This window comes from Lepidochelys olivacea, assembly GCF_965140295.1.
Source record: "Lepidochelys olivacea isolate rLepOli2 genome assembly, chromosome: 4".
In the NCBI taxonomy this organism is placed as follows: Eukaryota; Metazoa; Chordata; order Testudines; family Cheloniidae; genus Lepidochelys; species Lepidochelys olivacea.
In genome coordinates, this window is record NC_140414.1 from 141,334,406 (window position 1) to 141,356,560 (window position 22,155).

Consider the following 22,155-nt stretch of genomic DNA (forward strand, 5'->3'; position numbering starts at 1 on the left):
AAGTACATGATAGTATTTTATGAAAAATAAGAAAGTGTGGGTACGAAAGAAGCGACAACATTATGCAAGGTTCCTGTTCGCCTATGCGAGATGGGCGATAGTGACCCTTTAAAACTGGACAATCTAAAACTAGAGTCATTGTTCCACCATCATAGCGTTAATACTAGCCTACGCTGTATATGGATTTGAAAAAACGCTGCATGCTTTCCCACCACCCTGGCGAGAAATGAAAGTCAGTGCTGAGGGACACGACATTTTGATCTCCTATAGAGGTGTTGTGGCAGGAAACAGTGAAACAAAAGGCCAAAGGAAAAAATTCTTCAAGTACTATTTCATAGCTAGGAGGGGAGAAGCAAATACACGGGTAGGACAATTTTGTGGGCACAAGCAGTTAATGGATGTAATTTAGGTTTCTGCGATTCAGTACACTGGATATGGATCTTATGACTATCTCCAAATGTGTGTTGCTGGCTGCTCTGCAAGCTTTCTGTAGTTATGCCACACACGTACTTTTCTGGGTTGGACTTCCATCGAAACAACTGGCAAGAGGATGGACAAAATGACCTAATGAATCACTTCCATTTCTCATTTCTGCTTCAGTCCAATCCGAGCACATCATGAACGAAAAATGTTCTACTTTGTTTCGAACTTCATTTCCTCACTATTTTAGGCTGGTTAGAGGTTCTTTTGATTTTTCTGTAAAATGTTAAATCAGCCCTGAGCAGACTGTGGCCTGCCTTCCTAACAAGCACTGGATGAAGGAATTTGAACTAATGAAAACTAGAGATCTATTTTCTGCATTTATTTCCATGCCACTCTTAGCACAAATTCATTCACATATAAGGGTACATTTAAGCAGTTCCTCAAATTTGATGATTATCTTCTAACTTAAATAACAGGAGTTAACCGCTCTTGCCTTGTATTATAGGCAGAGCTGATAGGCCCACATAGAGTTAAGGTTGCCTGATGCTTTCCATTAGAAGACTCTATTTTGAACTGCTTATGACTTTTTGCCAAACTTTAGCCATTCAGTCTGAAATTTTCCATATGATCATGTAATCAAAGACCATATCATGCGTATACACATGGGGACTGAATTAAGGCCACACAGGAACCTTAATTCTGCCATTTCATATCATAGAATCATAGAATATCAGGGTTGGAAGGGACCCCAGAAGGTCATCTAGTCCAACCCCCTGCTCAAAGCAGGACCAATTCCCAGTTAAATCATCCCAGCCAGGGCTTTGTCAAGCCTGACCTTAAAAACCTCTAAGGAAGGAGATTCTACCACCTCCCTAGGTAACGCATTCCAGTGTTTCACCACCCTCTTAGTGAAAAAGTTTTTCCTAATATCCAATCTAAACCTCCCCCACTGCAACTTGAGACCAATTTCCTATTGAGTGCTTGACTTTGCGACCTTAATTTTCTTTTAACTTATTTTTGGATGTGATATTAGATAGTATTGAAGTAGCTACAAACCACTCTTTCTCTAGTGCTTATAGCTTTCTGCAAAAAAATCACCTATTCCAGTGGTTCTCAACCAGGGGTCCGTGGCCCCCAGGAGGTCTGCGAGCTGGCTTCAGGGGTCTGCGGGTCCTCGAGCCCTGGCAACTCAACAGGGATGAAACTGGGAGGAGAGCCACAGGGCTGAAGCCGGGTGCCCTGAGCTCCGGTGCCCCCTATGGGGCTGAAGCCGAGAGCAGAGCCGCGGGGCTGAAGCTGAGAGCGGAGCCATGGGGAGCCCTGAGCTCATCGGTGCCTGGAACCCCAAGCTGCCATCCCTCCCTCCTCTCTCCCCCATCACACACACCCGGTGGCTAAAGCCAGGAGCCCTGAGGCCCCACAGCTGGGCCCTGAAGTTTTGTAGTATGTTGTAGGGGGCCTCAGAAAGAAAAAGGCTGCAAGTTTTTTCATTTCAAAGGTAAATTATTTTTTTTTTTAGTTGAGTAAAATTCCACTTGGCCGTTAGGAGTTAGCAGGATGTGGAAATTTTTTTCCACTTTGCAAAAGATTTTGGGGGGAAGGGGCTCATTTCCTACTCTTAGGTAACTTACATTGCTGTACTGTAAAATGTTCAGGTTTGTCATAGACTTAGTCTTCACTGAGGACAAACGCCTTTGATGTGTTGGAACAAAGTGTGCTTTCATGTTTACTCTGTTCTTTTAAATAAGTTTGTATTTTTGTAGTGTCTTCTATCCAAATATTTGTGCTTTGAAAACATGAATTAAGCTTTGCAACTTTCTTAGGGAGTAGGTAAGGGATATACGACCATTCTAGGGTGGCATGTGGGAAGTCCTTAAGAGCACACAGCAGCCCTGCTTAATGGCTAGGCGAGAAATTGAAGAATGTCATAAGCAATTGAAAGTGGAAGGGGATTTTATGTAGGTTTGGAATTTGACCAGGACACGGGGGATACTTGTTTCCATTTCACCATTGCAGCTGCTCCATCATGCTTCCTTTCTAACATCCATATTCTTGCCAAAAGATCCATAGGACCTTTAGTGACCACTGGTGGTCATTAGACTTTGGTTTTATGTCTCATCTGAAACATGGGACATCCATCAGCATAGCAACCTCATGGCGTAGGCTTTATATACTAGTGACTGAGGGCGGAGTGCTACCTCCTGAATCACCATTTCAACACCAGATCAGCGTCTTAACCTCCAGTTGTGTACGCGCTGGGCCAAATGCCAACTTGGCATAAGTAGGTGCAACTTGCATGGAAATTACTCATATCCCTTATCTTAACTTGGTCCTATGCCCTTACCTGTTTCCTTATATTATACTTCCTCTGTGTACTGCAGTGCACTTTGTGTGTGTATAAGACCAGGAGCAGTTCTGAGTCGCCACAATGCCAAGAAATAATAGGGTTACAGATGGAGTTTCAGCTTTTTGTGAGAACAAACACACACTAGTTAAGTAACTTTAATTATACCATGTTTCTCAAACTCATTGAACTTTAGGTTGCTTAGCAAAAATATTAGTAGTAGCTCCATGAGCCTTATAAATTTAATTTTATTAATTAAAATTTCAGATTATATTGCTGACCAAGTTGTGAATGAATTAATATAACTTAGGAAGTTAAAGCTTATCAAGACATAATAAATCACAGTAAAGCAGTACACTTACTCTAATCTCTCCTGTTTCTGGAGAGGTAACTTTGGTACCATTATGGCATGATGACTCTTTATTATAATTCATTTGCATTACAGTAGCACCTAGAAGCCAGGGCATCATTTTGGCAGACACCGTACAAACGTATAACGGAGAGTTGCCTGCCCCAAATCTGTGTGGATAAAACAAACACGTGGAGGGAAATATAGGTCTTTATCAGTTTGCCAATCAAAAATTGTGTCACTAAAGCAGTATTCCATATTCATGAATTTACAAATGTTTAACATTGTCTCGGATAAGTTTGTACCATCTTATGGTGTTTTTAACACTATAAATTCTATAATATATTGGTACTATATAAAATATAACAACACTCAAGTATTTTATTAAGATTATTAATATTCTTGTTTCGGCCATTGTCATACATTTTATTCTGAACTTCCTTGTTTCTGTGAATCCGATTAAAGTATCGGATTTATGTATAATTCATGTCATCAGAAAGACAGAGCTGGTAACTACAAGAGATGCAAACCTGATTCCAGATAGCTAGTTGGTACTGAAATAGCATGACCTGGACATGTGCTCTTAGCCAGTCATAGTTCATGTTACTGCTTTGCACAAATTCCCATGCGTATCAGACTGGCTGGGGATAAATAATAGCCAAAGAAAGAAAGTTATTTTCATGGACAATATTGTAATTAAGGGAATTTCCATAACAGTATGCACTAGCTACTAATATTGTCTTGCTCTTGAATGACGTGATATCCAGATGCTTGCAAAATCCGTCACTTTTTGTAACCTGTGTGGTTTTCTATATATTCATTATTATTGTAGATTGCTTTTAATAAAACATATTCTTGAAAGGAGCTAGTCTCAAATTCATTTGGGAGGGAACAGGATAGGGTTTTAGCATTGATTAATGAGAGCATGTTGGTGCAGTACATTACGTTAGTTTAACATCTTGGCTGGACTCTGAGCAGATATTAGATACATCCCAGACAGCCAGTTAATCAGGATCTCATAGCAAATGTGTATGTGTATATGTATATATTGTGGAAACATGTTGTCCTTTTTCTTTAGGCTGTGTTTCCAGAGCCTATTATAAAACTACAGAATATGAAAATGGAAACAAGTGTCATGGTTTTTTCTCCACTCCTTTTCCCTTTGCTCTAGTGTTTAGTTTTTTTGTTTTTTTTAATTACTTAGACATTATTCGCAACTGGAACAGATCCTGCTAACTTTCCCCTACTTCTTTAAATGAAACACAGAGTGCATTCTTGGCCCTTGGTTTAGCATTTGCTGGCAAAGAGCCTTTTCCCCAAAGAAGTATGTAGCAATTGCAGAGTAATTTTTTATTATAGCTTTTGTGATTGAAGACTCTCACCTTAACTTTTCACACAAGTAACCTCCCCTTTGCGTGTGCTCATAATTTGCTCCAAAATGTTCCCCTTGGGTTGAAGTGGCCCAGGCTTGGCTTTACTACAGAGGAGAAGTTAGAGAAAATTCCATTGAGCTGTTTTGGTGGGTGAGGTGGTCAGCTTTAAAAATAGTTTTTAGGGGGTTTTTTTTGCTGCTGTTTTCTACTGTGCCCAAAAGATCACGTGGAATTCAGTTTAGATGTGTGCACCTGGTGAGGATTTTGATTATTGTATGTATATATCAGATGAATAAAATAATCATATCTCATGGCTGAATGCATACCTCTGGGTATTTGAATAAGGCTTTGTCTATATTCAAGTTGCCACCGGTTTAAATTTGAGTTAACTGTTTTTCGTTAAATCGGTACGAAAGCCTGTGAGGGCTTATAGACTTTAAGGTCAGAAGGGGCCATCATGACCATCTAGTCCAGGGAAGGGCAAACTGTGGGCCGGATCCGGCCTGTCAGGGCTTTCAATCCAGCCTGCGGGATTGCCAGCCCTGTGGCGCAGCGGGGCTAAGGCAGGCTTCCTGCCTGCCCTGGCCTCGCACCGCTCCCAGATGTGGCCAGCACCACGTCCCTGCAGTCCCTGGGTGGGTGGGCAGAGAGCTCTGTGCTCTGCTCTCGCCTGCAGGCATTGCCCCCCGCAGTTCCCATTGGCTGGGAACGGGGAACAGCAGCCAATGGGAGCTTCGGGGGTGGTACCCGCAGGTGAGGGCAGCATGCAGCGGAGCACCTACTCCACCCCACCCCCAGGAGCCACTGCCGGACATGCTGTCTACTTCCGGATGCGGTGTGGGGCCACGATAGGCAGGGAGCCTGCCTTAGCCCCGCTGCGCGCCTCTGCCACCCCAGAGCCGCTTGAGGTAAGCGGCACTGGGCTGGAGCCTGCACCCCAAACCCGTCCTGCACCCCACACCCCAACCCCCTGCCTTGAGCCCACTGCCGCACCCCTCCTGCACATCAGCACCCTGCCCTGAGCCCCTTCCTGCACCCCAGCCGCTTGCCCTGAGCCCCTTCCTGCACACCTCACCCCATCCCACATCCCAGCCCCTTGCCCCAGCCCTACATTCATGGCCCTGCGTACAATTTCCCCACCTGCATGTAGCCCTCGGGCCAAAAAGTTTGCCCACCCCTGATCTAGTCTGACCTCCTGCACATCACAGGCCACAGAACCTCACCGACCCGCATCTATGATCAGCCCACAACCTCTGGCTGAGATATGGAAAGTCCTCAAATCTTGATTTAAAGACTTAAAGTTACAGGGAATCCACCATTTACTCTAGTTCAAACCAGCAAGTGACCTGTTCCCCATGCTGCAGAGGAAGGTGAAAAACCCCCCGGGTCTCTGAATTCATTTTAAACCTGACTTACAGGGTTTTGCTCCTCTGTAGCTTAAACTAGCTTCAAATCATACCTCTAGTTAAATTGATGCAACTTTGAATACAGACAAGACCGAAGTCTTTTACTAAGTTTCAGTGGAGGGGGAGGGAACTAAGTTATAAATAGTTTGTTCTAATGATCTCTTGTTGATGGTTTGGGGAATCTAAGTACAGCTTATAGAAAAGGAGTACTAGTGGCACCTTAGAGACTAAGTACAGCTATGAATTCTGTTTGTTATTGGGGAGAGGCTATGCATATATGTATCAGACTGCAGGCTCCATTTTGAATATGGAGCTTGCCTGCCTTCTCTGTCTTTCTACCTCCATGTTCCAGTGAAATTCCAAGGTGATACAATGGAGGATCATTAAACCTTGATGGTCCTCTATTCACATAGAAGCCATAAGGGAGACAAAAAGAAAAGGAGGACTTGTGGCACCTTAGAGACTAACCAATTTATTTGAGCATGAGCTTTCGTGAGCTACAGCTCACTTCATCGGATGCATGCCATGGAAACTGCAGCAGACTTTATTTATACACAGAGAATATGAAAAAATACCTCCTCCCACCCCACTGTCCTGCTGGTAATAGCTTATCTAAAGTGATCATCAGGTGGGCCATTTCCAGAGACAAAGTTGGTTACTATCCAGGGCAAACCAGTTTCTCAAGTCTGAACCTCCCCAGGGAGGTAACTTAACAACAGATCACCTGGTGGAGGACTCTGATCACCCGATGAGGTGGATCTTACCAGACATTTTAGCAGCAGAGAGAAGAGTGATAGACTTTGCATCCGATGAAGTAAGCTGTAGCTCACGAAAGCTTATGCTCAAATAAATTGGTTAGTCTCTAAGGTGCCACAAGTACTCCTAGACTTTGCAAAGCTTCCAAACCCCTGTGTGTTAACTGCTTCAATTATCACACCTTCCCAAAGGGATAAACTGTAAGTCATATTGCTCACAATGTTGGAGTTCTGGGAAAGAGTGGGCTTTAGCCACTGGGGAGTTGAGGGGGAGCTGGCACTAGTCCCAGGTGGGGATATGGATCTCAGCTCTCAGGAAGGGGTTCTAGGAGGATCTGCACCCCAAGAGTGTGCCTAGAGACCCAAAGCCGGAGGCAGTGCCTGGGCTTTCCTCAGACTCAGGAAGTTTGAGTGCATGAGCCCAGCATGTGGGCCCAAATTAGCAGCCTGTGGCATGACTCTCAGGGGAACCCTTACAAGGGGCTGTGACATCCCTTCTGACCTTAAAATCTATGAATCAGTGAAAACATTTCTGAGCATGCTTCCTGGGAATGTGTTAAGTTGTATCAGTCTATTGAAGCCACACCCATTTCATTAGATTGTTGGGGTGCTAGGAAAAATGCAGGTTCTCTGACCAACCTAACCAGGAGACATGGAGGGACAATGTGAACAAGGAGATGGTGAATGTTGCACACATGCACTTATAAATCCTCTCCCAAATCTCTGTCTTAACGCCGAGAACAGAATAAAATTGCTTGGGAATGATGGAGAGGGACAGTTGCATTCCAGTTTACCACAAATGCTAAGCTTCTGTTTAAAAATATTCTATTTCTGTCTTTTCCCATTGCTAAGATAGAACTGTCACAATACAAACTGATGCATTGCTACCCTTTTAACCCACTTATGCTGAGAACTGTCTCCATCCACTGACAGTGAAGGCATGAGCTCTCTCCTCACCCAACCCATTCACTAAAGTCCAGTATGATCCAGAGAGCTTACATGAGCTATTTGTGTAATGGCATTAAGTCAAGCAGTTTCTTTCCTGTTTAATAAATATAAACCAAGTGAACAACATACAGTTGGAATTCATGTGTTAAAATTAGGAAATGAAAATGTTGAGTTTTCATACTAGTGTTACCTTGATGGCATTACACATAGTGGCCAAATTCATGGCTCATGTGATTTCATTGACTATAGTGGCATTATTGTAGATATGAACTTGGCCATTTTGTATATTTAGGTCCATCTTTAATAGTCCAGTTTGCAATCAAAAGTATATGTGAGCAAAGCTGGCAAATGCATGTTCCTGTGCGTCCTGTAGCTGTGAGTCCTGTAACTTCATTTCCTGACTCCTGGGCTTTTTACATTTTTAACCTTTAATCTTCCATTAACTCATACTTTAATATAATTGCTTTTGTAAGTGACAAAGAAATAGGCTTATGTCCCAGAGCTAAACCTTGGCATGTCTGACTCATTGAATTGTGTAATAAAAGAGGAGAGAAGAAGTTAGTTCTGAACTAGAGGCTTTCTGTTTTAGTGCATTAATCCCCTGGTTTTAATTCAAATTATCTCAGCTGAAATGTGTGAACTGGCAATTTACATGGAGGATTTTAATTCCCTATTCAGTGTGGATCTAGTGTTTTAAAATGTTCCAGTGTAAAGGGCCATGCATGCAAATCTGATGGCAGGATCAGGGCCACAAACTGTAAGCTGTTCCTTTGTTGGATCATATTAAAGAAGTTCTGTATTAAAATCACAAATGAGTTTGATTCCCCATAGTTCAAATTCCAGGGTATTACTAATTAAGAGGTCTCTTGGTTTTTGGTACTGTTTCTCTCCCTCTCTGTGTGAAACTTGCAAGCTGCTAACTGTGTTAGTACATTCTAAGACAGAGTCTGTTCTCAAAGCAGTTCACAGAGAGAGAGACTCAAAACAATACTCTAACAACAGAAACAGCACCCAGAGACTCCCCACCCTTTTGTTGTATTAACAATTGTCATTAAAATAGAGATAGAGGATGTATGTGGATGGATGCTTGGTGTGGATAATAACTGAATGATCAGGGAGGTGCCAGCCTAAGAATCCAGTGTCCATCGGCTGAAGAAGGCGTCAAGTGGAAATAACCAGAGGACCCCACCCGGAGGGCAGACTGGAATCCACCCAACAGCCTCAAGAATGGGAGAACCAAAGAACAAGATAACATCTTGGAGCCGTCAGGAATGTGCTATCTGCTGATTGATTCAGCAACAGCATGATGAAGCAATTCCCATAGACTGGCATAGGAAGAAATTCCTATAAAAATAGACTCTAAAAAGTGAGAACTTTGGGGGTCTGATTCTGCAAACCAACTTCCAGGAGCATCAGATGAGCATCTGACAAGGCCCTGCTCCCTCCTCATGTCCAGGCCACCTGGCCAGTGGCTTGGCATGAGCAACTCTAAGGCTGGTAACTATGATAACAACCTTGCAGAACCTGTGTGTGTGTATGTTTGTATGAATGAATGTGAGAATAAATTTGAGACTGAATGAAATGTTATAACTATAACTAACTGCTTACTATGATTCTTTCTGTATTCACAATAAATGTGGTATTTTGCCTTTTTCCCTTTAATAAGATCCTGCTGGTTTTTATTTTATTGGTACAACACCTTATAATGTGTTAGTACAGAGCCAAGCACAATGGGACCCTGATCTTTATTAGGGCCTCTGGAAGCTACTAGTACTAGGGCTTCTTCTAATTGTTTTTTAAAGAAACAAACATTTTCCAGTCCTGAGCACTTCCTGGACACTATGGTGCTAATAAGCGATGGTCACATAAACACCACCCTGTGCCGGAAACCTACTGACCGCTATTCCTACCTACATGCCTCCAACTTTCACCCAGACCACACCACACGATCCATCGTCTACAGCCAAGCTCTACGATACAACCGCATTTGCTCCAACCCCTCAGACAGAGACAAACACCTACAAGATCTCTATCAAGAGTTCTTACAACTACAATACCCACCTGCGGAAGTGAAGAAACAGATTGACAGAGCCAGAAGAGTACCCAGAAGTCACCTACTACAGGACAGGCCCAACAAAGAAAATAACAGAACGCCACTAGCTGTCACCTTCAGCCCCCAACTAAAACCTCTCCAGCACATCATCAAGGATCTACAACCTATCCTGAAGGACGACCCATCACTCTCACAGATCTTGGGAGACAGGCCAGTCCTTGCCTACAGACAGCCCCCCAACCTGAAGCAAATACTCACCAGCAACCACACAACAGAACCACTAACCCAGGAACCTATCCTTGCAACAAAGCCCGTTGCCAACTGTGTCCACATATCTATTCAGGGGACACCACCATAGGGCCTAATCACATCAGCCACACTATCAGAGGCTTGTTCACCTGCACATCTACCAATGTGATATATGCCATCATGTGCCAGCAATGCCCCTCTGCCATGTACATTGGTCAGACTGGACAGTCTCTACGTAAAAGAATAAATGGACACAAATCAGACGTCAAGAATTATAACATTCAAAAACCAGTCGGAGAACACTTCAATCTCTCTGGACACTCAATTAGAGACCTAACAGTGACAATTCTTCAACAAAAAAACTTCAAAAACAGACTGCAACGAAAGACTGCTGAATTGGAATTAATTTGCAAACTGGATACAATTAACTTAGGCTTGAATAGAGACTGGGAGTGGTTGGGTCATTACACAAAGTAAAACTATTTCCCCATGTTTATTTCCTTCCTTCCCCCCCCCCCCACACTGTTCCTCAGACGTTCTTGTCAACTGCTGGAAATGGCCCACCTTGATTATCACTACAAAAGGTTTTCTCCCCCCTCGTCCCCCCCCCACCCGCTCTCCTGCTGGTATTAGCTCATCTTAAGTGATCACTCTCCTTACAGGGTGTATGGTAACACCCATTGTTTCATGTTCTCTGCGTATATAAATCTCCCCACTGTATTTTCCACTGCATGCATCCGATGAAGTGAGCTGTAGCTCACAAAAACTTATGCTCAAATAAATTGGTTAGTCTCTAAGGTGCCACAAGTACTCCTTTTCTATTTTCCAGTCCGTATGTCACCTTTTTGCTACCCTCTGATGTCCCTTCCTCATCCTGTAAGAGTTTGTTTTCTGTCCATATTCTTCTAGTTAAGCTATTTTATTTGTAACATTTCTTGTGGACCTACTAGAACTTTCCTCCAAGCAATCTCTTGGGACTTTTCATGGGAGTATACTGTACTTTTTCAGGGTCTGTTACGATTCAAGATATTCAGTCTCTTTTCTCCTATAGCAAAGTGCTTATTTTTAATCTTCCTTCAACTTGCTTATTCCTTTCGTGTCTGGGATTGTTGACATCTCTGTCCCACTCACACATACACGTTCACACACACACACACACACACACTGGTCTACGCTAGAAGATTGTTATCTTAACAAAAATCCACACCCCTGAGCAGTGTAGGTAAGCCCACCATAGCCCTGGTGTAGACAGAATTCTTCGACCTAGCGACCACCTCTCGAGGAGGACTACCTATGCCGACGAAAGCACCCCTCCTATCAGCACAGGTAGTATTACACTGAAGCGCTACATCAGTACAGCGATGCCACGGTAGCATTTCAAATGTAGATAAGCCCCCGGGCACACAACCGTCTAATCCCCCCCTCCCAGAAACTTCACACGCTGCAAGGTCACAGGGTTCTGCTGGAGGCAGTGGCAATTAGAGCCGTACGGAAATTCAGCTTTGAACAGAATTCCATCCCAAATTCTCACACTGGCCAATTGATTTTTCAAATCTGTCTGAAGCTGAGTTTTTAGTTGCCTTCCCCATACCCACACACACATGCTCAAATACCAGTGGCATAGTTGCCCTGGCTGTTTTTCATTGAGTTCAGTTGGTGCCCTACCATGATCTGGGGGAGTAGATTCTACCCCATTCTGGTTTCTTACCCATGGGCACTGGTGCAAAATCTCCTTTTCTCCTTGAGTATAATTCCTGTACTATCCTCTCAGTGCCATTTTCCCTCCCTAATGAGAGACATCCCCAACCCCTTCTGTATTTCACTGTTGCTCCCACCTCAGCTCCTTTCCTCAAAACCGCCCTATTTCTTGTACACATGCAAGGTTGTCACTTGCTCTGGCATACAAGGAGCAACAAACGATGCAAGATCATCTAGAGCATGTTGAATGCATGCTATGCTATCTCAAATCCTTCTTCATTACACTTGCTTTTTCCTAGGCCCTGATCTTCTGCCATTATTATGGATAAGAGGGTACATCAAGGCACTCTTACCCCTTCCTACCACATTTATTTGATTACCCTAGAATAGAAAACCTTTTTGACAAATCTCTGCTTATTTTACAGTTTATCTCTGGGTGACTGACCACCTTCTCCGTTGGCTTCCCATCGAAATATGAATAGTGAAGGATCTGATGTGTCTGGAAGGAAGGTGCCTGGGGTAGGGAAAGGAGTTCTTTACATTAAGCAAAGCACTTCCAAATAGGGACAGAAGCAAAAAAACACTTCATCAAAATTTAAAAAAAAACAAAGAAAATCTTTTTTCTTTTCGGTTGCTGCTTCATAGATCTGTGAAGTAGACTAAAATACAAGTTAAAAGAAGAGCCCAACTTCTAAAAATCTGTCAGTTTATACAAAGTCCCTTAAAGCTATTTGTTTCCCAAATCTCATGCAGAATATTTTCAGTCTAACCTTTAATGGTTTTTACTTGACACTTTTATTTCCCATGTCTTTATGTTAAGTTATGGAATAGAAGAAAAAAATTAACTTGCCAGGTTGACCCCAATGTGGCAAGAGTTAAATGTATTGTATTGCTGAAAGAATTTTATGCTGTGAAAAGTGCTGGACTGACAGTCCTAGAGTTTGAAGTCCTTTCTTTACTTATAGATAGGCTTGGCAGAATTCCAGTTTTGTTTTGTGTAAATTCACCAGTTATATCAGGTTTTTTAAAACCTTTTTTCTGGTTTTTATTTATTTATTTGTTTACTTATTTTTAAATAAATGTTTGGTTTCACAGTGGTGCCGCAGGGGACTCCCTTTGCAGCAGGTGACACCAGATCCCTGCAGACACAAGGTGCAGGGGAGTCTTTGCTTGCAGACTATTACCAATAGATATTTTTTTCGTCGATTCATTGTGTCCAGTGAAATCAATGTTTACTGGCAACTAACGATTTACTTCGAATCCTGTGAAGCCTGTTCATAGAACATGCACAGCATGGTCAGCACCCAGGCAAGTTTACTTCCACTTCCATCAGTATGCCTCAAGGCAGTTCATTGATTTAAGTGGAACTGATGACTTGAGTAAAGGCTATATAAGGCCTATTATCTGATTGAATTTCATTTGGTTTAATTAGGATAGTTTTAGGGCGGGTTTAATCGTCAGCTTAGACCCACTTACACTTTTTTCAGGTATTGGTTGGTTAGGGTTACCTCATGTAAGGAAGGAATGACTGAGTGGATCAAAAGGAAAAGGAGTACTTGTGGCACCTTAAAGACTAACAAATTTATTAGAGCATAAGCTTTCGTGGGCTACAGCCCACTTCATCGGATGCATAGAATGGAACATATAGTAAGAAGATATATATACACGTACAGAGAAGGTGGAAGTTGCCATACAAACTGTAAGAGGAAGGAAAGTGATGTCTGTCAGGATCAGATATTTAAGACTGCCCATCTCTTTTTTTCTTTAGTGGTTAATAAACTGCCTTTTCACTTCCTGCTCTGAAGAATGTTGCTTTAACTGAGTTTTTATAGTTAATCTGATACCAAAGGTCATAAATATAAAAGACCATGGCATATATACTGGATAACATAATGTCTGAACACAACAAAATTCGAAGCACTAGTCGGAGGATGAAGAATTGCTCCCAATGCTTTTGTTTCAGAATGAGAGGTAAAACGCAGCCAAGTCACTGGATAAAAGTAAGAAGTGATGTGTAGCATATGATGGGTGAAGGAAGTAATACTTATAAATGGTGTTCAATAGAAAAACGAAGTAGAAAGATGTGGCAAGATCAGCCTATGGAAAGCTTTTGGTTTACATAACTGTTTGTTTAACCCTGCTGCTTTTGCAATACTGTTTAAAGTGTACCTGTAATAAAACAGGAGGAGATACATCCTTCCCAAACTCCTTTCTTCGGGAGGAGGGGGAAGCTGCCTTACCCACTTTGTTGTGATAGCTTTTCACGCTGAAAACTAGCAATTAGCATTAAGAGCCTGCTTAATTTGACAAAAGGAGGAAAACTGTAACACTATCCTTATCTAGTTGTGTTAAGGTGTTGTACGGAGTTCCAAACAATCTGTGTGCGGCTGTTTTGTTTGTCCTTGTTGTTATACCACAAAGGGAGGGTCAGGTTGGCATGTTGACTTTGACTTTAACTAGACATTTCCTTTCTTTTGCCTTAGATCCCATATACACTATAGCTATCTTGGGGATCCAGTTACAACACACACCCTAAAATGGTTACAACATGGTTCCCCCTTGCAATGTAAACGTGACCAAATTGTGTTTTAACAGAATCCTTGATCCATAGTACAGCCTTTGACTAAACAAGGCTGCAGTAGCCCAGTTAAGGGACACATGAAAAAACCCCAAACTCCTACTGCAAGACCAAACTGTATTAACTCTGTCTAGACAAGGAAAATAAGTTTGGGTTTGGGTTTTTTTCTTAAATCAACATAGTTGTCACAAGATAGCTAATCCCATTTGAAACACAAGGCCTCAGACAGTTGTGTTATAAGCAGTACCCGAGAAGTGGCTTTAAGGGTGTATACAAGCTTCTAGACTCAGAAGTTATTGGAGCATTTCTGCTTTGGCTCAGAGGCTCTTTTGGTACATATTCTGGTCTTTAAGGATTTTAATCAAGCTTAGAAGTTGCAAGAAATTACTATGAAAACACTTAACTGCTATCTTATGGAACTGAAGCCAGTGAGAGAGAACACAGCAGTATTACAGCATGAAAGGTAATTTTAAAGTTACAGAGACACCTTTGTTACTCAGTGGAGTATTAGTGAAAATAAACCAGAGCCAAGTTTGAAGGTGATGCAAATCCCAAATATGACTGATGCTAGCACATGTTGGAAGAACTGTTATGCAGGTTTGAGTAAAAAATCAATATAAATGATCTCGTTCCACAGCTCTTACAGGGGTGAGGGCAAGCAACATACCCGAAGGGTAGCCTTCTGTGCGCTAATTCTTTTGGTGGGTTTTTCATTTCCCATGAAAACTAAGCTTATACGTTGTATAATACATGCACAGCCATCTACCTTATTACTGTTTATAGAGGAGCATAAGAGTACACAGTGCTTTCAGAACAGGTAAGAAGGCCCTGGTTCCTTGCTCTGAAAGTGGGTAGTATAAATCCTGTAAATGCCATGCAGGTAACAGTGGCTCACATGCAAGGAGGAATGAAAGAAACCACAACGAGATCAGCAGAGGATGGTTTAACGGAAGAAGTGGGTTTGAAAAAGGAAAGGGCATATTCATAGATTCATTCAGCAATTCTAGGACCAGATGGGACCATTGTGATCATCCAGTCTGACCTCCTGCATAACACGGGCCAGAGAATTGCCCCAAAACAATTCCTAGAGCAGAGCTTATGGAATAAATCCAATCTTTATTTAAAAATTGCCAGCAATGGAGAATCCACCATGACTCTTGGTAAATTGTTCCAATGGTTAATTACTCTCACTGTTAAAAATTTACACCTTATTTCCAGTATGAATATCTTCAACTTCCTGCCATTGGATCAGGTTATACCTTTCTCTGCCAGATTGAAGAACCCATTATTAAATATTTGTTCAGCAGGAAGATACTTAGGCTATGTCTATGCTACAGACCTTACAGTGGCACAGCTATCCCGCTGCACCACTGTACGGTCTCTTGTGTTGCTGCTCTATGCCAACGAGCGGTGGTAGCCGTGTCGGCGGGAGAGCATCTCCCACCAACATAGTGCTGTCCACCCTGCTGAAATGTATGTCGGTGGGGGGGGTTCACACCGCTGATTGACAAAAATTTTACTGACAAAAGTGCTAGTTAGACAAAGTCTTAGACTGTAATCAAGTTAATCCTAACCTTCTCTTTAAGTTAAATAGATTGAGTCCTTGAGTTTATCACTATAAGGCAAGTTTTGTAATCCATTAATCATTCTTGTGGTTCTTCTCTGAACCCTCTTCAGTGTATCAACATCCTTCTTGAATAGTGGGCACCAGAACTGGACACCATATTCCAACAATGATCACACCAGTGGCAGATACAGAGATAAACTAACCTCTCTTCCTACTCAAGATTCCCGTTTATGCATTCCAGGATTGCATTAGCTCTTTTGGCCACAGCGTTATACTGGGAGCTCATGTTCATCTGATTATCCACCTCCACATCCAAATCTTTTTCAGAGTCACTGCTTCCCAGGATAGTCCCTCATCCTGTAAGTGTGGCCTATGTTGTTTTTTTCTAGATGTATACGTTTACATGTAGCTGTATTAAAACGCATATTGTTTTCTTATGCCTAGTTTACCAAGTATTCCAGATCACTCTCTAAATCAGTGACCTGTCATCTTCATTATTTACCACTCCCCCAATTTTTGTCATCTGCAAACTTTATCAGTGATGATTGTGGTTTTTTTTCCAGATGCTAAATAGCGTAGGGCCAAGACCCAATCACTGCAGGACCCCACTAGAAACAGATCCACTCAATGACAATTCTCAGTTTATAGTTACATTGAGACCTATCAGCCAATTTTTAATCCATTTTGTGTGGCGTGTTAATTTAAATCATTCAAGTTCTTTAATCAGAATGTCATGTGGTACCAAGTCAAATCCCTTAAAGAAGTCTGACTATATTACGTCAATATGCAAAGGGAGGAAGCTATTCCAAGCCGAGGGGAATTGACTTCCGCCACACCCCAGAAAATGGCTCCGGAGGTTTTAGACTGTGCTGATGCAACAGCACAGATGCAACTTTGGATGTGGAAATAAAACACAAATGCAAGTGCAAGTAACTCTTGGATTTATATGTAGCATCAATGGTGCACAAACAATAGCACTTACGAGTGCACACAAAAATGTTTGAACATGCACAAATAGGACTGAATGGAGCCTCCTTTTGAAAACTCATTTGCCTTTGTACTTCAGTTTCTTCATCTGTAAAGTAGTCCTTGCTTACAGACAGCCCCCCCAACCTGAAGCAAATACTCACCAGCAACCACTCAACAAAAACACTAACCCAGGAAGCTATCCTTGCAACAAAGCCCATTGCCAATTCTGGCCACATATCGATTCAAGGGGCACCATCATAGGACCTAATCAAATCAGCCACACCATCAGAGGCTGATTCACCTGCACATCTACCAATGTAATATATGCCATCATGTGCAAGCAATGCCCCTCTGCCATGTACATTGGCCAAACCGGACAGTCTCTATGTAAAAGAATAAATGGAAACAAATCAGACATCAAGAATTATAACATTCAAAAACCAGTCGGAGAACACTTCAACCACCTTGGTCACTTGATTACAGACCTAAAAGTTGCGATCCTCCAACAAAAAAAATTCAAAAACAGACTCCAACGAGAAACTGCAAAATTGGAATTAATTTGCAAACTGGACACCATTAATTTAGACTTGAATAAAGACTGGGAGTGGATGGTTCATTACACAAAGTAAAAACTATTTCCCCCTGTTAATTTTCCCCCTACTGTTACTCATCTTCTTGTCAGCTGCTGGAAATGGGCCATCCTGATTATCACTACAAAACTTTTCTTCTCCTTCTGATAATAGCCCACCTTAATTGATTAGTCTCATCATAGTTGGTCTGGCAACACCCATTTTTTCATGTTCTCTGTGTATATATATCTTCCTACTATATTTTCCACTGCATGCATCTGATGAAGGGGTTTTAGCCCATGAAAGCTTATGCCCAAACACATTTTAGTCTCTAAGGTACCACAAGTACTCCTCGTTCTTTTTTTCGTAAAATAGGGATAATTTTTCATTAAGCTTCACGCTAACAGCGGGTAATTCAGCCTTGCAAACTGCACGCTCGCTCGCCTTGGGCAAATCATTTGAACAGGTAAACATCTTCTTTTTAATTCTTAAGTAGAGTTGGGCAGGTAAATTTTTTGCCTGATCTGATGTACGTTCATTTGGAAGGCTGGGATAAATTAATATTTGCATGATCTTTTTGCAAGAGGGCTGTTTACAAGCTATAGTAAGTTACAATAATAAATATGCACTTGTTTCCAAGGATTTCAAAGCCTTTTCCAAACATTGCTGTATAAACTCTAATTAGTAGCACTGTAACTTAAATGACTATGTACAGACATTAATTAATCTATTTTACCTGATTATAAGGTATTTTATTCATTTTATATCTAGATTTACCTGCATTCAGTATAACTGTCTGTTATGCTTACTGTAAAATATTGGCATCCCATATAATGAAACATGAAGCTGAAATCATGGGAGAGATCATATGTTAAGCAGCTGCTTGCAATAATGAGTTTATACAATGTAATTTGGTCCCTCTGTTGGGACTTGATTTTGGTCTCATGCTTGAATCTTGGTAAATTGACAGCTGAGCTGACTGCCGCCTTCTCCTTCCATACTCCTCCTGTGTTGCCCTATCCAAATCAGCTTCACCTATTCAAAGATGATTTGGCACTTTAGTAAGCCCCCTGAATGATCAGGGAGAATCAATGAAGGTTTAGACAGAGGCGTACACCCTACAACCTGTCTTTGAGCCAGTCTGCCTCACATGGGTAGACATTAGCTGACCCGTGTGAAAGTTGTAAAATCCAGTTTTATGGCACTTGTAATTTTCCTAAAAAGAAAAGGAGGACTTGTGGCACCTTAGAGACTAACCAATTTATTTGAGCATAAGCTTTCGTGAGCTACAGCTCACTTCATCGGATGCTCAGGAAAGCTTATGCTCAAATAAATTGGTTAGTCTCTAAGGTGCCACAAGTCCTCCTTTTCTTTTTGTGAATACAGACTAACACGGCTGCTACGCTGAAACCTGTAATTTTCCTGTGGCTGTGCCATATGTTAGTGGAAATCTCCTTGCATTCTTCTCTGCCCCCATGCAGGCTTACACTAACTGCAGCATAGGAAACCACACCTAAAATAAAAGGGAAACGCCATATTCAAGTAGGAATGCTAGCTTTACTTGAGCCAAGACAAGGATCAGCTCAGTGTTGATTTGAACAGGTTTGGATAGCAGTCAATTATTTGCATGTTTGACGTTTTCAGAGGGGAATTTCCACTAGATGAGGAATTGGTCTCAACAATTGTTAAAAAAATAAAATCCTCTTAATTCAAAGCCCTTCAGCCCTTTAAACATTCCTTTCTTGGTTGTTCAGGTTTCAGGTATTGATGGTCACTGGCCACAATAACATGTACTATGTAAATGTACATCTGTGGTAACTCTTTGTGGCATTTTTTTTAAAGCACTTGCATGTGTTTATCTGAAGGGAAATAACTGGATAAGATCACATAAGGAGGAGAAAAAGTTCTGTCTATGGTTTATTGTCCATCTGCTCTGCAATAATGCTGGACTGGTCTTGGGATTGCTAAACCAGGACCTTAGCTCACGAAGAAGAAACTTGTGGGAGCGTGAACTAGCCAACATAGCATTTCTCTTCCTTTCCCCTCTCTTATGTCACAGGGAACAATCAAATGTTGTTGGTACTGCTGGAATGCTTCCTCAGGGGCATGGGAGACATACTTGCCAGGAAATGGGATGGTCGTCTTTATTTCTCTCCTTCTAAAATGTTCAAGCTGTCATTCATCACTTTAAAAATTAACACGATTTTGATTCTTGGTCTCTTCTGACTGCACCTAAAAGCCTTCTGTTTTATTTCTGTTTCCTCACAGCCCATCCATGAGCTCAGATTTCCAGCATTACAGTTTCAGGATGCCGAACATTGGGTTTCAGAACCTGCCTCTCAATATATACATTGTGGTTTTTGGCACTGCCATATTCGTCTTCATCCTTAGTTTACTCTTCTGTTGCTACTTGATCAGGTAAATAAACTACCATTACTATTTTCTGAAGCCAACTGAAATCTATTTGGTCCCAGTCATGTGATGTGCCAAACATTTCCCGTGGTTCATTCAGGCATGGAGAGTACTATTAAGCACCTTGCTGGAGGCACTCTACCTTTTCTAGGATTGAACCCTTTTAAGTAGTGTTCAAAGAAAACAAAACACTGTTTTTTCCCCCACCTAAATGGTAAAATTTTCCATAGGCGCAGCAAGACGTTAGATTTAATGAATCCATTGTTGATTTACTTTACAGGTATTACTTGAATAGATTTGGATAGTGCTGTCTTCCCATCTGGTACTGCAAACAGTGTTGTCTGGTCTTTACCACTGGATATCATCTATGAAATTATTTTAATTCTCCATTTTTAAGTAGAATAATTTGCTCAGTGGCTTAGTATTAGACCCACACATTCATATATATTAAATCCATCCAGAGCACATATAGTAAGTACCTAATTGGATCCAGGCACATTTCTAGAGCTGAGTCTAAAGGAAAGCAATTATAATGTACTGCTTTTAAAGTGGATTTTTTTGTAATTTAAACGTGCATGAAAAGCATGATTTCTTGGCATCAGTGTTTTCTGCTTGCTGCTTATATTTTGATGCATCTCTCCCTTTAATTAATAACTCATGTACTGTGTGCTTAAGAAATGTTTGATACCTGCCCCATTTGCTTTTGTACACAAATTGCTCATTCAACAGCTCAGTTTAGAGATTAATGATGCAGAGTTGACTTGTTAATCTGAACAGTGATGAATGTGGTCCGTAAAGGTCATTCTGGTTTTGGGAAGTTTGAATATTTAATTGTGAGGCAAAACTATTTCTCCCAGATGGAATGGGAGAATGGAAACATAGCCAAATAAATAAATACTAACCTACAATAGAGGGGAGAGAAAAAAGTCTATTCTGAAAAGTCAGCACGCTGCAGTCTGCATGATTCAAGGCTGTGTCTGCCTCTCCTCAGTGGTCAGGAACAAAGGATCTCTTTGTGAAGATTTCAATTTATTGGCAGCAGTTGCACTTCACCCCACGCACATCTTAGATACCTTGCAAAATTCCTGCTGAAAACCTACATACACACAGCTGTTCTGCATATTATCTTTCTCGTTAACGTCTCGTTAACATTTTACATTTATGCACACACTCCTCCTCTTTGGAGCCTGTCTCTTGCCCAGCGTCAGACAGCAGGCTGCCCTTTACGCTCTCTCCCAAGCTGGTATTGAAAATGGTCGTTTCACTAATGTAGACGAGATCAGCAGGATTCTACACCCATTGCTGGATGCCTTGTTCCAACAGGAGTGAAGCACTTTCTGCTACTGTGAACACTGGACCCATTGACCCTGTTTACACTGGCTGGATAGCTGCTGGCATGGGGGCAATGGGGCTGCTGTGTTTAATACCTAAAAGTCAAAACCAGCAGTTTCAGTAGCGTAGATATCCCTTAGATCATAAAAGCAGAGTACAAGCACTCAGTAAGGTTCACATATTTGCAGCTCAATAACTGTTGCCCGAAGCAAAGCAAAGCCGGCTAAAACTTTTGGATGACTCAAAGATGGACAGAGTGATAAATAATAGTGAGGACGGGTCAGTCATACAGAGTAATCCTGATTGAATGGGCCCAGTTTACCAAGCCAACAAATTTTAATACATCCAAATGCAAAGTTATACATCTAGGAACGAGGAATGCAGGCCCCGTCTACAGAATGGAGGACTGTATCCTGGAAAGTAGTGACTCTGAAAAGGATCTAGGGGGGGTCATGGTTGACAAGCAACTCAACATGAGCTCCCAGTGCTATGTTGTGGCAAAAAGGCTAATGCAGTCCCTGGATGTATAAACAGGGGAATGGGAGTAGGGAGGTGACTATACTTTGGTAGACGGCACTGGTTAGACCAGTGCTGGAATACTGCATCTGGTTTTGGTGTTTGTACTTTTTAAAAAAAAAAATCTAGACAAATTGGAGAGGGTGCAGAAAACAGCGACGAAAGAGATTTTGAGAGCTGGAGAACATGCCTTACAGTGAGAGACTTAGTGTTCAATCTGTTTAGCTTATCAAAATGAAGATTGAGACGTGACTTGATTACAGTGTGTAAGGACCTTCACAGGGAGGAAATACTAGGTACTAAAGGGCTCTTTAATCTGACAGAGAAAGGCCTAACAAGAGCCAATGGCTGCAAACTGAAGCTAGACAAAAGTTGTGCCTAACTTCTAATTTGCATTTAACAGAGAGGGTGATGAATCATTGGAATAAATTACCAAGGGAAGTGGTGCATTCTCCATCTCTTGATGTCTTCAAATCAAGACTGGAGGCCTTTCTGGAAGAGATGCTTCAGCCACACACAAGTTACTGGGCTCAGTACAGCAATAACCGAATGAAACAGACAGGCTGATCTGTTGGTCCCTTCTGACCTTAAACTCCATGAATCTGTAAAAAGCC

The 22,155-nt window shown here is 41.7% G+C and overlaps 1 protein-coding gene across 2 annotated transcripts in view; it reads left to right on the plus strand.

Moving 5' to 3' along the window:
* RNF24 (ring finger protein 24) overlaps nucleotides 1-22,155 on the plus strand; it is a 67,542-nt gene that overhangs the window by 22,406 nt on the left and 22,981 nt on the right. For both annotated transcript variants that reach the window (XM_084626765.1, XM_084626764.1), the window contains exon 2: nucleotides 19,550-19,699. In XM_084626765.1, coding sequence (XP_084482891.1) covers nucleotides 19,557-19,699 — 143 coding nt within the window. In that variant the 5' untranslated portion in view covers nucleotides 19,550-19,556. The remainder of the gene's footprint in view (nucleotides 1-19,549; nucleotides 19,700-22,155) is intronic.